Source organism: Anopheles merus, chromosome 2R, assembly GCF_017562075.2.
Source record: "Anopheles merus strain MAF chromosome 2R, AmerM5.1, whole genome shotgun sequence".
NCBI lineage: Eukaryota > Metazoa > Arthropoda > Insecta > Diptera > Culicidae > Anopheles > Anopheles merus.
The window spans coordinates 34,995,356-35,008,304 of record NC_054082.1 but is presented as its reverse complement, the minus strand read 5'-3'; the positions used below and the strand labels follow the sequence as shown (position 1 = coordinate 35,008,304).

Sequence of the window (12,949 nt, the reverse complement as noted above, 5' to 3'; positions counted from 1 at the left end):
GGAAACGGAAATCAACCCAAACATCCGATACGCGTGTGTGTGTGTGCTGCGGCAACAGCGCAAACCGTACGCAAATCTAGGCCGCTAGGCGTTTTTGCCGCTTCAACGCACCAAATTGCTTCCCGTTTTGGCAGGAAATCTCGCAAACGTAAGCAAATCAGTGAGGCTTGGGGACGGAGTCTTCAGGCCATTGGTGAGGGTGTTTGGAAACCTAAATAGATCGGAACCACAACTACAGCGACGGGCGGCAGCACACACCGCATGCTAAGATGCAGAGGTGATGAGTGAAACGAACGGTTGTGTCACACCATGTTCGTTGCTTTAGAGTGTGTTTGTGTGCGTGTGTGTGTGTGTGCAGAGAGTTTGGGTTACGAATGTTTATATTATTCCGCAAACGGGTGTATCTTGCCACCTAACCCCTCCGGCTACACGATATCTACCCTCCCATAGTGCCCAGTAGTAGATCGGAGCACGAGTCTTCTGTCGTCAAAGGCTCACCATTAGCTATTAAAGCGAACGGGTGAGTTATGATATCCGAATCATCATTTCCTGCTGCTGCTGCTGCTGCTCTACTGTTTACCCGAGCTCCTCCCGGCACACGGGGGTTCATGTTCGGCCGTGATCGAAAACTCGGCAAAAGGGCACGCTTTTCGCGGGTCACACTCTACAAACAACGGAGGAGTTGTTAGCAAAAGACGCGGCTGTATCATAAATTCTTCTATCGTCACCAAAACGGGGCCACCATAAAACTGCATCCAAGACGAGAGAGGGAGAGAGAGAGAGAGAGAGAGAGAGAGAGAGAGAGAGAGAGAGAGAGAGAGAGACTGCACGATTCAATTATGATACGCCTGTGCTGTCGCGGTGGTGTTGCATGTTTCCTAGCTCCCAGCGTCGTCGGGGTGGGAGGCATGGGGGAAAACAGTTTTATCACCCAACCAGGCAGCATCGCCATCGTCTTCTCCCTCATCTTGCCCATCTTCTAATCGTCAGCTTTATGCGGTGCAGCACGGCAACGGTCATAAAAACCGCACATTCACCAACCTCGAGCCGCGGGTGCATTTTATCGAAATCCTCGCCCGACAGCTCCGAAAGGAGTGGGGCGGGTGTTTTAGGGCCAGCGCTGTGACCAGCGGCAAACGTGTTCGGGATCGACGAAACGACATCATTATCCGGCGAACCGATAGCGACGAAACGTCACGCCGCTTGGCGCCGAAAGAGGGGTTTTGTATGATGATAGGATAGACCGGATTCTAGTTCCGCATTTGAGCCTCCCCGGCTGACGGCATACCGTTGGTTTGGGTTCACTGGTTGGTTTAAAAATATTTGCTGCTTTGAACTGTTTGTTTTGCTGCTGTTGCACGCGATCGGAAACATCCGACTGGTTGAATGAAAGGGTTGAAGTTATTTGTCAAGGCGTGTTGCCGCCGTGCCGTGGCGTTCGTATTGAGCAGAAGGAGATTGAACTCACTTTTAGTTAGCTAGCGAGAACTTTTAGCATGTGTTGCAAAGTCATTGAATGATAGAAATGACAATAAATATTCCCCTTCAACGCTATTTTTACAACATATAAAGCTGTATTTGCATGCGAAATGAATTAAGTTTCACAAAGGCAGCACACAAACCCATATGTAAGGATGTTGCTGTACAACACTCGAACGCAGTCACAACTGAAACACCCACTTAACCTTTCCGAGCCGGGCAGTGGAGCAAAAAGCTCTTTTTCAATTTCCTCTGATGACCGGATGACCACTTGACGATGCTTAGCAGCTCATAAAAACACACACACACTGCGAACATTGTGTGCGTGTCCGTTTGTGCAGCGTTCTAGCACCGTTTGTTTGGCCCTTTCGACACGGGAACGAACGACTGCACTTGAAACAAAATAGGGAAAATCACATTTTCTGCTTTTCCATTCCAACACGGCTAGCACAGATACGGACAATCAAAGGAACGCACAGGCACACTGGGTGGATGGCAATGTCGGCGTCCTCAAGTGTTTTTGCCACTCTACCACTCTTCGGCCTGTGTGGCACTCTTCTGACCGGTTCGGAACGCAGCGCAGCTTGGGTGTGAAGGATGGCGCGGTGCGAGCTGCATGCCTTCGGTGGTTCTAATGCCGCTCGAGCAAACTCGTGCCATGTGCATGTGCAAACGCCGTCCAGGTTGGTTCCAACGCTTCAAGGATGCTTGCCACTCAATGGAGGATCCTTTTGAAGGGTGAGTGAACGTAGTATGTGTGTACTTTTTTGGTGAACCGTAGTTTTTTTTTCTACCCTTCTACCGCTCATGGTATCGCAGTATCTAACTGCACGTTCTAATCCATCCGGTGGTGTCGTTTCGTGTGTCGTGATAGGTTAGCAATTTTGAGTCGAGAATCAGTGGCATCCAGGGCAGATTTCGCTTTTTTTTTTTGCTGGCTGGTTGGTTCGGTGCTTTGCGCCCACAGCTGCAGTCGCTGGCGAAGGCATGTGCGCAGCATCTCTCGGGCTGGCTGCGAGCAGTGATAGTGAGTGAGGTCACAAAACTATCACATTTCGATCGCGTAAAAACAACAAACCAGGATCAACTGCGGCCCACTTCGGGTTGGTGTGTGTGTGCGTGTCACGTTTCGCAAAATTTGTCGTTGGTTGTGTTTTCTTCGCGCGGATAACAGTACCCGTCTCAGTACGGTACGGCAATTGCGTTGCTGAATTGTCCGCAGATTGATGAAGCAAGTTGGATGGGGAAAAAATAGCATAAAAATGGATTGGAACGTTGGCGGAAATCTATTTAATGGTGCACAGGAGTCTGTGTCTGTGTGTGAGTGACCATACTTGACTTGACTTGGAACAAATTGGAAGCAGCCACCGAGCACACGGAGGGAAGCGAGATGTCTCACGTTCGCTGACAACGATGGTAATTTTCGATGTATGAGACCGACTTCTGCCGTGGCGCCTGCACTTGCTGGTGGATAATTGGTGCGTGGATCGAGAGAGCTTTCCCTGCCTGCTGCTTCGTCAGTAGTGTAAAGAAATGGGAAGAAAGTGGGAGCTTGGGGTGGTTTAACGCACGTTAAGATTGAGTTGATTTTTATGCGCAACGTATTGCATGCTCTTGGTTTCGCAGAAAAGGTAGCAATGCTTGCATACGTGCGTCTGAAGCGTATGCTATTAAGGCCGCGGGAAAATGGATGTAATGCGTGCAGAACATGTGTATCTATCTTTTACAAAACATTTATTGTCCGATTTAATTAAAAACATGGAAAAATAACATTCTTTCTTAAGCGGCTCCAAATTGTTTGGCAAAATGTTTCCACCAGCCGCAGCCAGATGCGCCAGTGAACATTGAAATTGCACTAGCGACTACGGACAATGTCCCCCGGCCTTTGCAATGCTATCAACTGAACACACAACTTTGCGAAGCGTTTAAAACCTTTGTTGCCGCATTATTAAGGGATGCGATGGATTATATCATACACTCTGAACCATCAAAAACCGCCAACACAAACCACAAACGTGCGGCATTTAATCAATTTTATGTGATTTGCAAAGTAACGAAACAAATGAAGCCATTCTGTGTGCACGTTTCGAATGGAGACATATGGAGTGGATCTCACAGCGAGGTGAAACATGGTTTAATTGAATTGCTTATTAAATTTACAGTACACAAACAAATCATTGTACAAATTGATGTCGATTGAATTTTACAACAGTCTGCAACCATACCAAACACATTAATATTTGCCGCATTCTATCATTGCTGCACAATCGTGCACATCCAATCGAAAAAGTGGTCGATCCGTTGTTAATCGATTCAATTGCTTTGAGCGGAAAACTGTGCCCTCACCGCCATGTCGTCCACCTACCTGTAGCGCGCTCGTTACACACACACACACACACACACACACACACACACACACACACACACACACACACACACACACACACACACACACACACACACACACACACACACACACACACACACACACAACACACACACACACACACACACACACACACACACACACACACACACACACCACACACACACACACACACACACACACACACACACACACACACCACACACACACACACACACACACACACACACACACACACACACACACACACACACACACACACACACACACACACACACACACACACACACACACACACACACACACACACACAAATGGATGATTGGAAATGGTTTCAATTTTTAATTAACACATTCTAAGCACCGCTTCGGAAACCAACTTTTCGAAGAGCAGTCCCGGGCAGTTGTGTTTGTTCCGCGATAGGATCGTGCCGCTATTAAAACTTGCTCTACCGGGAAAAATGAATACATTTGACTGTGTTGTTGCCCGTGGTAGGGATTATGAAAAGGGAAAGTTTTCCCAACCGGCACTGCGCTAGCTCGCTACTAAAACAGTCCAGTTGCTGGGCCATTTTTCGGTGGTTGGAAAATGTAGTTTAATATTTCTTGAACAGGCTCACGTTGTTCGCTCGCGCGCATCGAGCCTTGGGGAATGGATTTGGCTCGCTTTGTAAACGATCTAATGCGAGCGCTAATGATTGGAAAAGTTTACCGCAACAAACCGAAACCGAAACCGGGGAGGGGAGCGAGTGTGTGACGATGGGTGCAAATGGGTTGGGAAAGATTGAGCGACCCACTGGCAGAGCGCTACTCATTTCTCAGATATATATACTTACGCTTCATGTCCAGCTTGACGGCGCTGGAAAGCGGTGGCACGACGTGACCGTTGCTCGCCTGGCACGTGTAAACCTGCAAATGGAAGGGAAGAGAAACGAGGGTACGTTAAACATTTGTTCATAATTAAAACTTTACCTTTCGGAACGCCCGAACAGCCCGCTCCCTTGGCTGACGCATCGCAGCCAGGCGGTTGGGATGATTCCCAGCGTGACGGTTGGGAGTAGTATGGTGCCCATCGTGGGTTGCTGTATTTATCACAAAACAACCGCCAGAACAAGTCTGATGATTGTCGATGGTTTGCCACTTTTCAACCGGTGGACATGCGATTACGATTAAACAAAGCCCACACAGTTGGCGGGGAATAAGAAGGTTTATCACGGGACTGAGCCACGGTGGGCTTGGTGGATGGTTTTTATTCGGTCGATACACCACTCGAAACAGGACGTGATTGATTAGTGTTCGTGTGAAAGTTCAATCCGGCAACGGCATTGGTCGTAGCGTTGAAAGTTTTCCACTGGCGGCCAATGATTGGGGCAATTATTTTGTTAAGTTAAGATCGTTAAGTGGAAGGGTAATTAATGCAAGCGTTGTTTAATAAATGTATCTTTTTTGAATTGAAACCCACAAGCAAAGAACAATATTTGAATAGTTTTCTTCGTTACTCAAAATTCATTGAAAATGGCAAAAAAAACTGGAATGTTATGTAGGCTATGTTTGTAATTAAAAAATATATAAAAAATTCTATCAAAGTTCAAATAAAAAATGAACAAAAAATTTCACAAATTGAATGGCGATATTGAAAAGAAAGGATGTTAATCCAATATTTGTACACTACTTGAAAGCCTAAACCCGTCAAAACCCTTGAATAAATAACGTATCCTGAATGTAATCACCTTATGCAGTCGTTTTTCCTCCTCCCCATGGAAACACCATGGACAATTTATGAACAAAACGGTGATTAATGTTCAATTGTTTGTTTCACATTCCGCCCACCATCAAATCCTCGGACTCCTCGAATTTACTGCACTCGGATTTTCCTTCCGGTCGGTAAGCTCAGCCACCGTCGGTACCTGATGCACCGATAGCACACACGCGGGGGCTGCGCTTTATATTGAACGATTCAATCGCAAGGATTAAGCCAAATCTTTCAATTCCATCGCTCTTCCTTCCCGAAACAATGGAGCGAACACACACCCACACACACACACACACACACTCATGTGTGGTGGAATGATTTATCGTTCCTTCCGGTGGTGTGGTTCCGTACATCCGAAAATCCAACCCCCGCCCGATTACGGGGTAGTTTTGTTCGATTCGTTGCTTCGTACCCGGTTGAAATGGGGATTTATTTTTTGTCGGACCCGTTTCTTACTCTTGTATTGTTTTCTTTTGTGCGTGTGTGTGTGTGTGTGTGTGTGTGTGTGTGTGTGTGGTGTGTGTGTGTGTGTGTGTGTGTGTGTGTGTGTGTGTGTGTGCTCCCGATGCATGATAATGACAACACAATGGAGTTCGTGAGGGGTTTAGTGTCAGTGCATCGTTACCGAGTTATCCGATCGGATTTTGTTCCACCCCATCATCCACCCATTATCCATCCAACCCCTCCCCCACCCCCCCTAAAATGGGTTTCCGGTGAAACGTTGGTTTTTGTGTGCTGACGATGACTTTCGGCTAACGCTAGCCACTGGCCATGTGCGGGAATTTATCGATCCACGGGCACGGGGTCATAACAATCGAAAAAAGCTTACCAACATCAACATCATTATGCTCGTCATCATCATCATCATCAACATCGTCGTTATTATTATTAGTGTTACGAAAATCATAAATCGGTTTCCTGCTACCACGTGCTACCTCTCCGGGCGCATCCGGACTAGCTTCATGCGGGCAGGAAAAAATACATATTTACACGAACACTCTCTAGCAGAACGGGGCAGGAAGTATAAGCGTAAAATAAACACTGTTCAAACTCCGGTCCCGACCACTTCCGGTGCGTGTGGTATGCACAGGCAAAGCCAAAGCAAAGCACGGGTCAAGCGAGGGAAACACTTTCGCGCTGGAACACGGTTTTTGGAGGGAAAATACCTACCGCCGTAAGGAAAGCTTGAGGCGCACTCTTGAGCCAACCCACGCCCATGCAAAGGATGTTCGGCGCGAAAGGAGCGCAGAAATGTGGTTCCTCGTAACCGACAGAGCGAGGTAAGCGAGGGAAGGTTTGCATTTCTTTTCCTTTCCCTTCAAAACCGACAAAGGTTAATCAATCAACCGTACTTAACCGAAAACAGCGAAAACCAAGGAAGGATAGTTTACGTCACTCGGGTTAAGTTTAGGACTTTTTCTTCCTTCTGGATTTTATCTAACCTTCCTTTAGGGCTTACACAAAGGTCAATCTTTGGTAAGTAAACGATGATTGAAAACCAAAGAAATAGAGGGAGAAGAGAGAGAGAGAGAGAGAGAGAGAGAGAGAGAGAGAGAGAGAGAGAGAGAGAGAGAGAGAGAGAGAGAGAGAGAGAGAGAGAGAGAGAGAGAGAGAGAGAGAGAGTGAGTTATCGGAATGATACTCCCTTCCCAGCAGAGTGTGAAAACGGTTCTCTAGCTTGCGTTGTTTTTGCTGACCTCCAAAAGTGAACTACCACCAGCTTTGTGGTCGTTCCACAAAACCACAAATGGCTTAACGTCTTTCAGACACAGTATTACACCGGGACGGCAAGACGGCTTTCTCAGCCAAGGGTTGAGCTTGGCTAGCGAACGGAAACCCGATAGGTTTTCCGAACCCGAAGCCTTGTGGAAGGTTGGAATGGGTAGCCATTTGTCCCAGGATAATTATCCGGACCGGACCGGCATACCCGCGAGACACACGAACTTTCTCGCAATGTTGCGTCGGAGGCGGTAAGGTTGTACCATTGTACCATTACCTAGGGGCTGTTATTAGTGGTGACAAAGTCGTTGTTCGATGTGCAGTGTTATTTAAAATCCCCAAGAAAACTGCCCCCACACCCAGAACGCTACCGACCCGAACACGTATCGGGCTGTTACGAGTAATCCAATTGTAAAGGTCATTGGGCAAAGCCATGGGTCATCGGTGTCGCCGCTGTGCTCTGTGGGTAGTTTGTGCTTAAGGCGAGGAAATAAGGTTGTCAATGGTGAACGCTGGGCCATCGTTGTCGCGACGGGCTTAGTTGTGACGAAAGGCGTCTTTAAGGTGGCTCAATTGAAGTAGGTTCAAAGGAGGATTAGCCGAAGGACATAACTGAAAATGGGTGGGACAAGTTCCTGCTATTTGCGATGCATAATGATGTAGTTTTGGGTTGCCTATTGTTAGTTCATGTAGGAAGCAATGTGTTTGGACTAAAAATACTTTGCTTAAAATCAGTATCATTCGATTTTTTATCTTTCTGTTTGTAAGACACCTTTTCTAAGATTAGCGACTCATTCCGGGAAGGAATATGTAAGTCATCCAGTGTATTTCTGGGCACACAACATCGTCAATCATGAATGTTGTCTATTTGGTTCTATTTTTGTGATGTCCTTGCCTTGAAGTAAGCATTTTTTATCGCTTCTCATCGAGACAGTAGGGGCCGAGAAAAAGCTGTCACCGTCATCGTCATTGAATGGCATCAAAAAACGGGACGGAGAAAAAGCGCAACTCAACGAACAGAGAACATTTCGCAAATTGATACAATTCACTTAGTGACATCCACATTCTCTCATCCTCCCCGGAGATGATAGTGCTCCGTAACAGTGCTGCTAAACACGATCAATCATCTCCTTGGACACGCCAAAGGACGAACGCTGGCACTTGTCAAACGTCGGCAGGCGGTAACTTTAAGTCACCGACCTAACAAGATTTCATCGCCCCGCAGTAGGGAAGGGCGGGAATGGAGTGTGTGTGTGTGTGTGTGTGTGTGTGTGTGTGTGTGTGTGTGTGTGTGTGTGTGAAAAACGAAACCCCACTGGTGGACAAGCAAAAAAGAAGCTTCCCGCATCCCTGTGTGCACACAGGATATGACACAGGATCGTATTAGCATAATGCGGGAATAAACCCGCCTGCCGTAAGAAAGTCTCGGGCGGAGTAGGAAAAAAAGCACCAACACTCACACACACACACACACACATAGCATGAGGCGGGCATGAGACGGGGCCCCATCCGCCCATCGCAAACGTTGACACAACTTACCGAGTGTAGATCGTGGCGTGACAGCTTCTCCAGATAGAGGACGTTCTTAACCGTACCGTCCGGCAGCACGAGGTACGAATCGTCCAGCAGGGCATGCTCCCGCCACCAGGTTACCTTCGGGGCCGGCTGGCCACCGCTCGAGATGCAGGTCATATTAATGTCCGCATTCTCCCGGTACGGTCCGACGACGTTGTTCAGCACGGCCGCCCCCTGCTCGTCCAGGATGGTAATCTTTGCCGGTGGTACTGTTGGGAAGGTGGCAGGGAGAGAGATTGGATGGAAATTGTGTCACAAGCACTGACGGTTTGTACAGATAGGTGGGAAAGAAAGCGTGCGGCAGCACGAGATAACCTGCCGATAACCCGCTAACGCACACGTGAAGCGAGAAGTGGGGGTAATGGGAGGGAACGCGCTATCTTTCTAGAAGATATGTGAGCTGAGCTTCTTTTCTTGTGACTTTTGGAGGAAAAGCTCAAGAAACACAATTTCCGGCCATCTTGTTTGATGGTGGTGGTGGTGATGATGGCACAATGGGATATGGGACGTTCCCTACTTCTCGCTTCGGGGCGCTCGGGTGGTACGATACTTACCAAGAACATCCAGCTGGATCCGACAGTTTTTCGTGGGCGATTTGTGAAAATCCACCCGACATCTGGATCGGGTCGTTGTTTAGGGGTTTATTTTTGCATGTTTAAAGAATGGAAAGCAGATTAAGAGAAAAAAAAAACATTTTGTTTAGTAGTGACAAGGATCAGGGATACATAGTATTGCTTGTAAGCTTGGATTCCCAGCAATTTTTTATCAAAGGGCCTACATTTATTCTTAATTTACCTGGTAAATAATATCTTAAAATCTTCAAACAAAGTATCATTGTAATTTCTATAACAGAGGTAACTTAAGCTAAACATGTCCATTACCCGACACTTCCCTTTAGCTCTCATATTTGGAAACGGATTTGTTCCACAATATGCCACCGTGCTGACTTATAAACAATTTCCCATGCGCGCCCTGTAGATATACCTTCAATATGCTTGTTCCCTGTCGGAACTAAATCTTCATCGGATGATCTTGTGTGCCCTTTTCCCCCTTAAGTTTCCATTTCCTTCCACGAAGTCTTGCTCTTTGTTGTCTTTTCTCATGACTAGTAAGGATATTTGTAATTGATTCAAAATTTATAACTCTTTATGTTTTGTTGTAGTTTTTTCTGTGTGTGTGTGTGTCTGTGTGCCCTTTTTTCTTTCGTCTTCACTCTCTTATCGATGGAACCATTATCGATGGGAGCTTTTTGCTGTTGTTGTTGCTTTTATTGTTTTTCAACGACTTACAGGCATCCCTTCCGGGGGGAGGGTTTTTTTTTGCTCGTGCTTTGCAATGCTTCGGCGATGTGCAGTAGCGTGTAGCGGGGAGGGACTCGGAACATAAGCTCGCAATGCTCGAGAAGGGCAAGCGAATGCGAACAAGCAGCTTTATGTGCCTTTTCGAACAAATCGAATAAAAAAGAAATAAGGCACAGCCAGTTTTTGCTTCGCCTTCGGCTCGTCCTTCGTGGCCGGCAGGATGCATCCCTTTTTTTCCATGTTGCCATGTCCTTTGTGAAAGCAAACCCACTTCCACTGGTCGTTGGGAATGGAAGATGTTTTGCCAAATGTGCCCACCAACGCCAACGCGTCGGCTGGTCCATTCCCTGAGCTTGCTTGTTAGGGATCAATTTGAGCGCTTCCTTTCGCTTTCGATATACGATTGAGCTGTGTGTTTTGTTTCGGGGAAGGCTATTAAATGGAAAGAAATCCCATGAAAACAAAAAATGCACCAGGCAAAAAGGCTCCCTAAGCAAGTTGTGTCTTTTTTTTTTCTTTCATACTGCTTTCGGTTGGATCATTTTTGCATTTTATTGTGAAAGTTTTGCATTCTCTTCTGTTCGTTGTATTAACAAATATCCCCAGTTCCTGGCCCGAAGCAGAGCTTTGGCATGGCCACTAGCCATTTTCCTCCAGCGAGCGAGTTGTTGCGACGTCATCCTGCGTTGTTCGTTTTCCTACCATCATGTTTGCAGCGTGTTTCAGTTTCGGTTGTTGTCACAGGCGCTCTCGATTCGATTTCTACCCTTTCTAGCGACGGAAATTGGATTTGAATATTTGCATCCGGTAGTTGGAAGCGACGCTGTGATATAGGCAACAACAACAAAAAAAGAAAAGAAAAGAAAGAAGCCAAACTCGAGAGGAAATGTCGCACCAAGGACACACTCGTGGCAGTGGTGAATTTAAACGAATGTCAATCCATCGCCGGTAACGGGGACCTTCCCGACAATGTGGGGTGCCAGTGTTGGCAAGTTGATGGCAAATAGAGAGGGAGAAAACATCGAAAAACATTGACGATAGAAACATACACTTGACAACAACAAGTAGGCTGGAGGGGGGGGGGGGATTTGAATGATAGTATACTTTCGGGGGATCCCGGATAGAGGGGTTTGAAGTTCGAGAGTGCAGACCGAAGAAAATGGGACCGATAAGTGGTCAAAGTGGATATTGACAGGATTCGTTCGGGCTGGTTAACGTTGCCATTGGGTACAACTTGGGCACTTCGCAGCAAAGAGATGGAGGGATGATATTGTACCAGGAATGGGAATGGTAATAAGTCAGGCTATTTATGGCAATATTTTATCCATAATCCTCCAGCATCACTCTAGTAGGCCGAGAATAAATGCCAGTAAACGTTGAAGTGCATTTAAATGTAATAAAAAAGTAATAACAATCGCTTGACAATTTCAATCGCGTCCATGCTCGAAGAGCTGCTGCGAAATGTCAACAAAAGTCTGGCAGCATTGAACATTTGAGACCATGCTTTAAACATAAATACGCCAACAATAGTGCAATATGTTTCTTTGGCATGTCATGCAATTAATTGTACCAGGAGTCGCCGCGAAACGCCCAGCACCGGTCTCTTGCGTGTTTCGCAATCATTTCGCTTACACGCCATTGTCATGCAGCAAGCAATTCAACCAAATCGACCCACGGGTAGTAGTAGTCGCCCATGCGAGATAAGTAAAATGGGTAAAACCCCTGGGCCCTCACGCCTTATGACCTTCAAGCAATTTGGCGCCCAATTTTCGGGACATAATCGTGCTAGAAACGTACAAGCGCATAGAATATTCATTGCCGGCGAAACCAAACGCACTTACACTTATGTGTGGCTGTGTATGGCTTATTTTTTCATTTCAATTGTTGCAAAACAAAAACAAAAATATCAAAAACATTACCACATACACGCCCGTACCACTGTTAATTGCAATAATTCTTTTCGCCGGCTCCACAACTATCCGCCGGTGTGCTGCGGGTAGCATAACATTCAGGCGTGAATGCGTAAACTCGTAAAATCTTATGAAACGCCACCATATTTGTTCTGTTCTTCACATAACTTTCTGAGCACCCCCCCCCCTTTCCTTCTTTCCACCTCTCAAACTACACCAATATTTGACTCTGGCACTCTGGGCACAACGATTCGGTACACCTGCACCTGCAGATACAGGGTGGTAACAGGGGTGCTCCAGGACCGGTGGGTTGAAGGTGCGCCAGTGCCATATTATGTTTGCAGCCCTTCCGGCCGTTCTTTGCAGCAAAACGATGTGCCGGCATAGTTTAGTGTTATGGTGGATCAAGTTTCCTGAGCCCCGATTCAATCGATTCGACGAAGGAGCAGAAGGAAACCTCTTTCGCCCCTTAAGTTCGAAAAGCTTTCGAATTGCGTTGAAAATAGCACACGAACCGCTTCGGGGCCAAGTGGTTCAATGTTCGCTTCTTTTTGGTCCTTCCCACCCCCCCCCCCATTGTTTGGGATTGCCTTCCAAGCAATCCAAAATCAAGGAAGGAAGAGAGGAGGGGAGTTTAAGAGGTTAAGATGGTTACGGTTCGATTGCAATGTTTCCCGAAATGTTAGCTCGATTGCTGGGGAGTTGGCGCTCGATCGAGAGGTCAGCAAAATACGCACCGGACCAAAAACCTGAACCCATTGATTCAATCACACCGCTCATGCTTCCCCGTCTCCCCCCCCCCCCCGCAAGAGCATTGGCTTTTCTAC

The 12,949-nt window shown here is 46.9% G+C and overlaps 1 protein-coding gene across 6 annotated transcripts in view; it reads right to left on the bottom strand.

Annotated features, from left to right (window-relative positions):
• LOC121587772 (nephrin-like) overlaps positions 1-12,949 on the bottom strand; it is an 86,218-nt gene that overhangs the window by 12,991 nt on the left and 60,278 nt on the right. For all 6 annotated transcript variants that reach the window (XM_041904886.1, XM_041904884.1, XM_041904888.1 and 3 more), the window contains 3 exons: positions 9,466-9,527; positions 8,876-9,120; positions 4,701-4,773 (listed from right to left, as the gene is read on the bottom strand). In XM_041904886.1, coding sequence (XP_041760820.1) covers positions 4,701-4,773; positions 8,876-9,120; positions 9,466-9,527 — 380 coding nt within the window. The remainder of the gene's footprint in view (positions 1-4,700; positions 4,774-8,875; positions 9,121-9,465; positions 9,528-12,949) is intronic.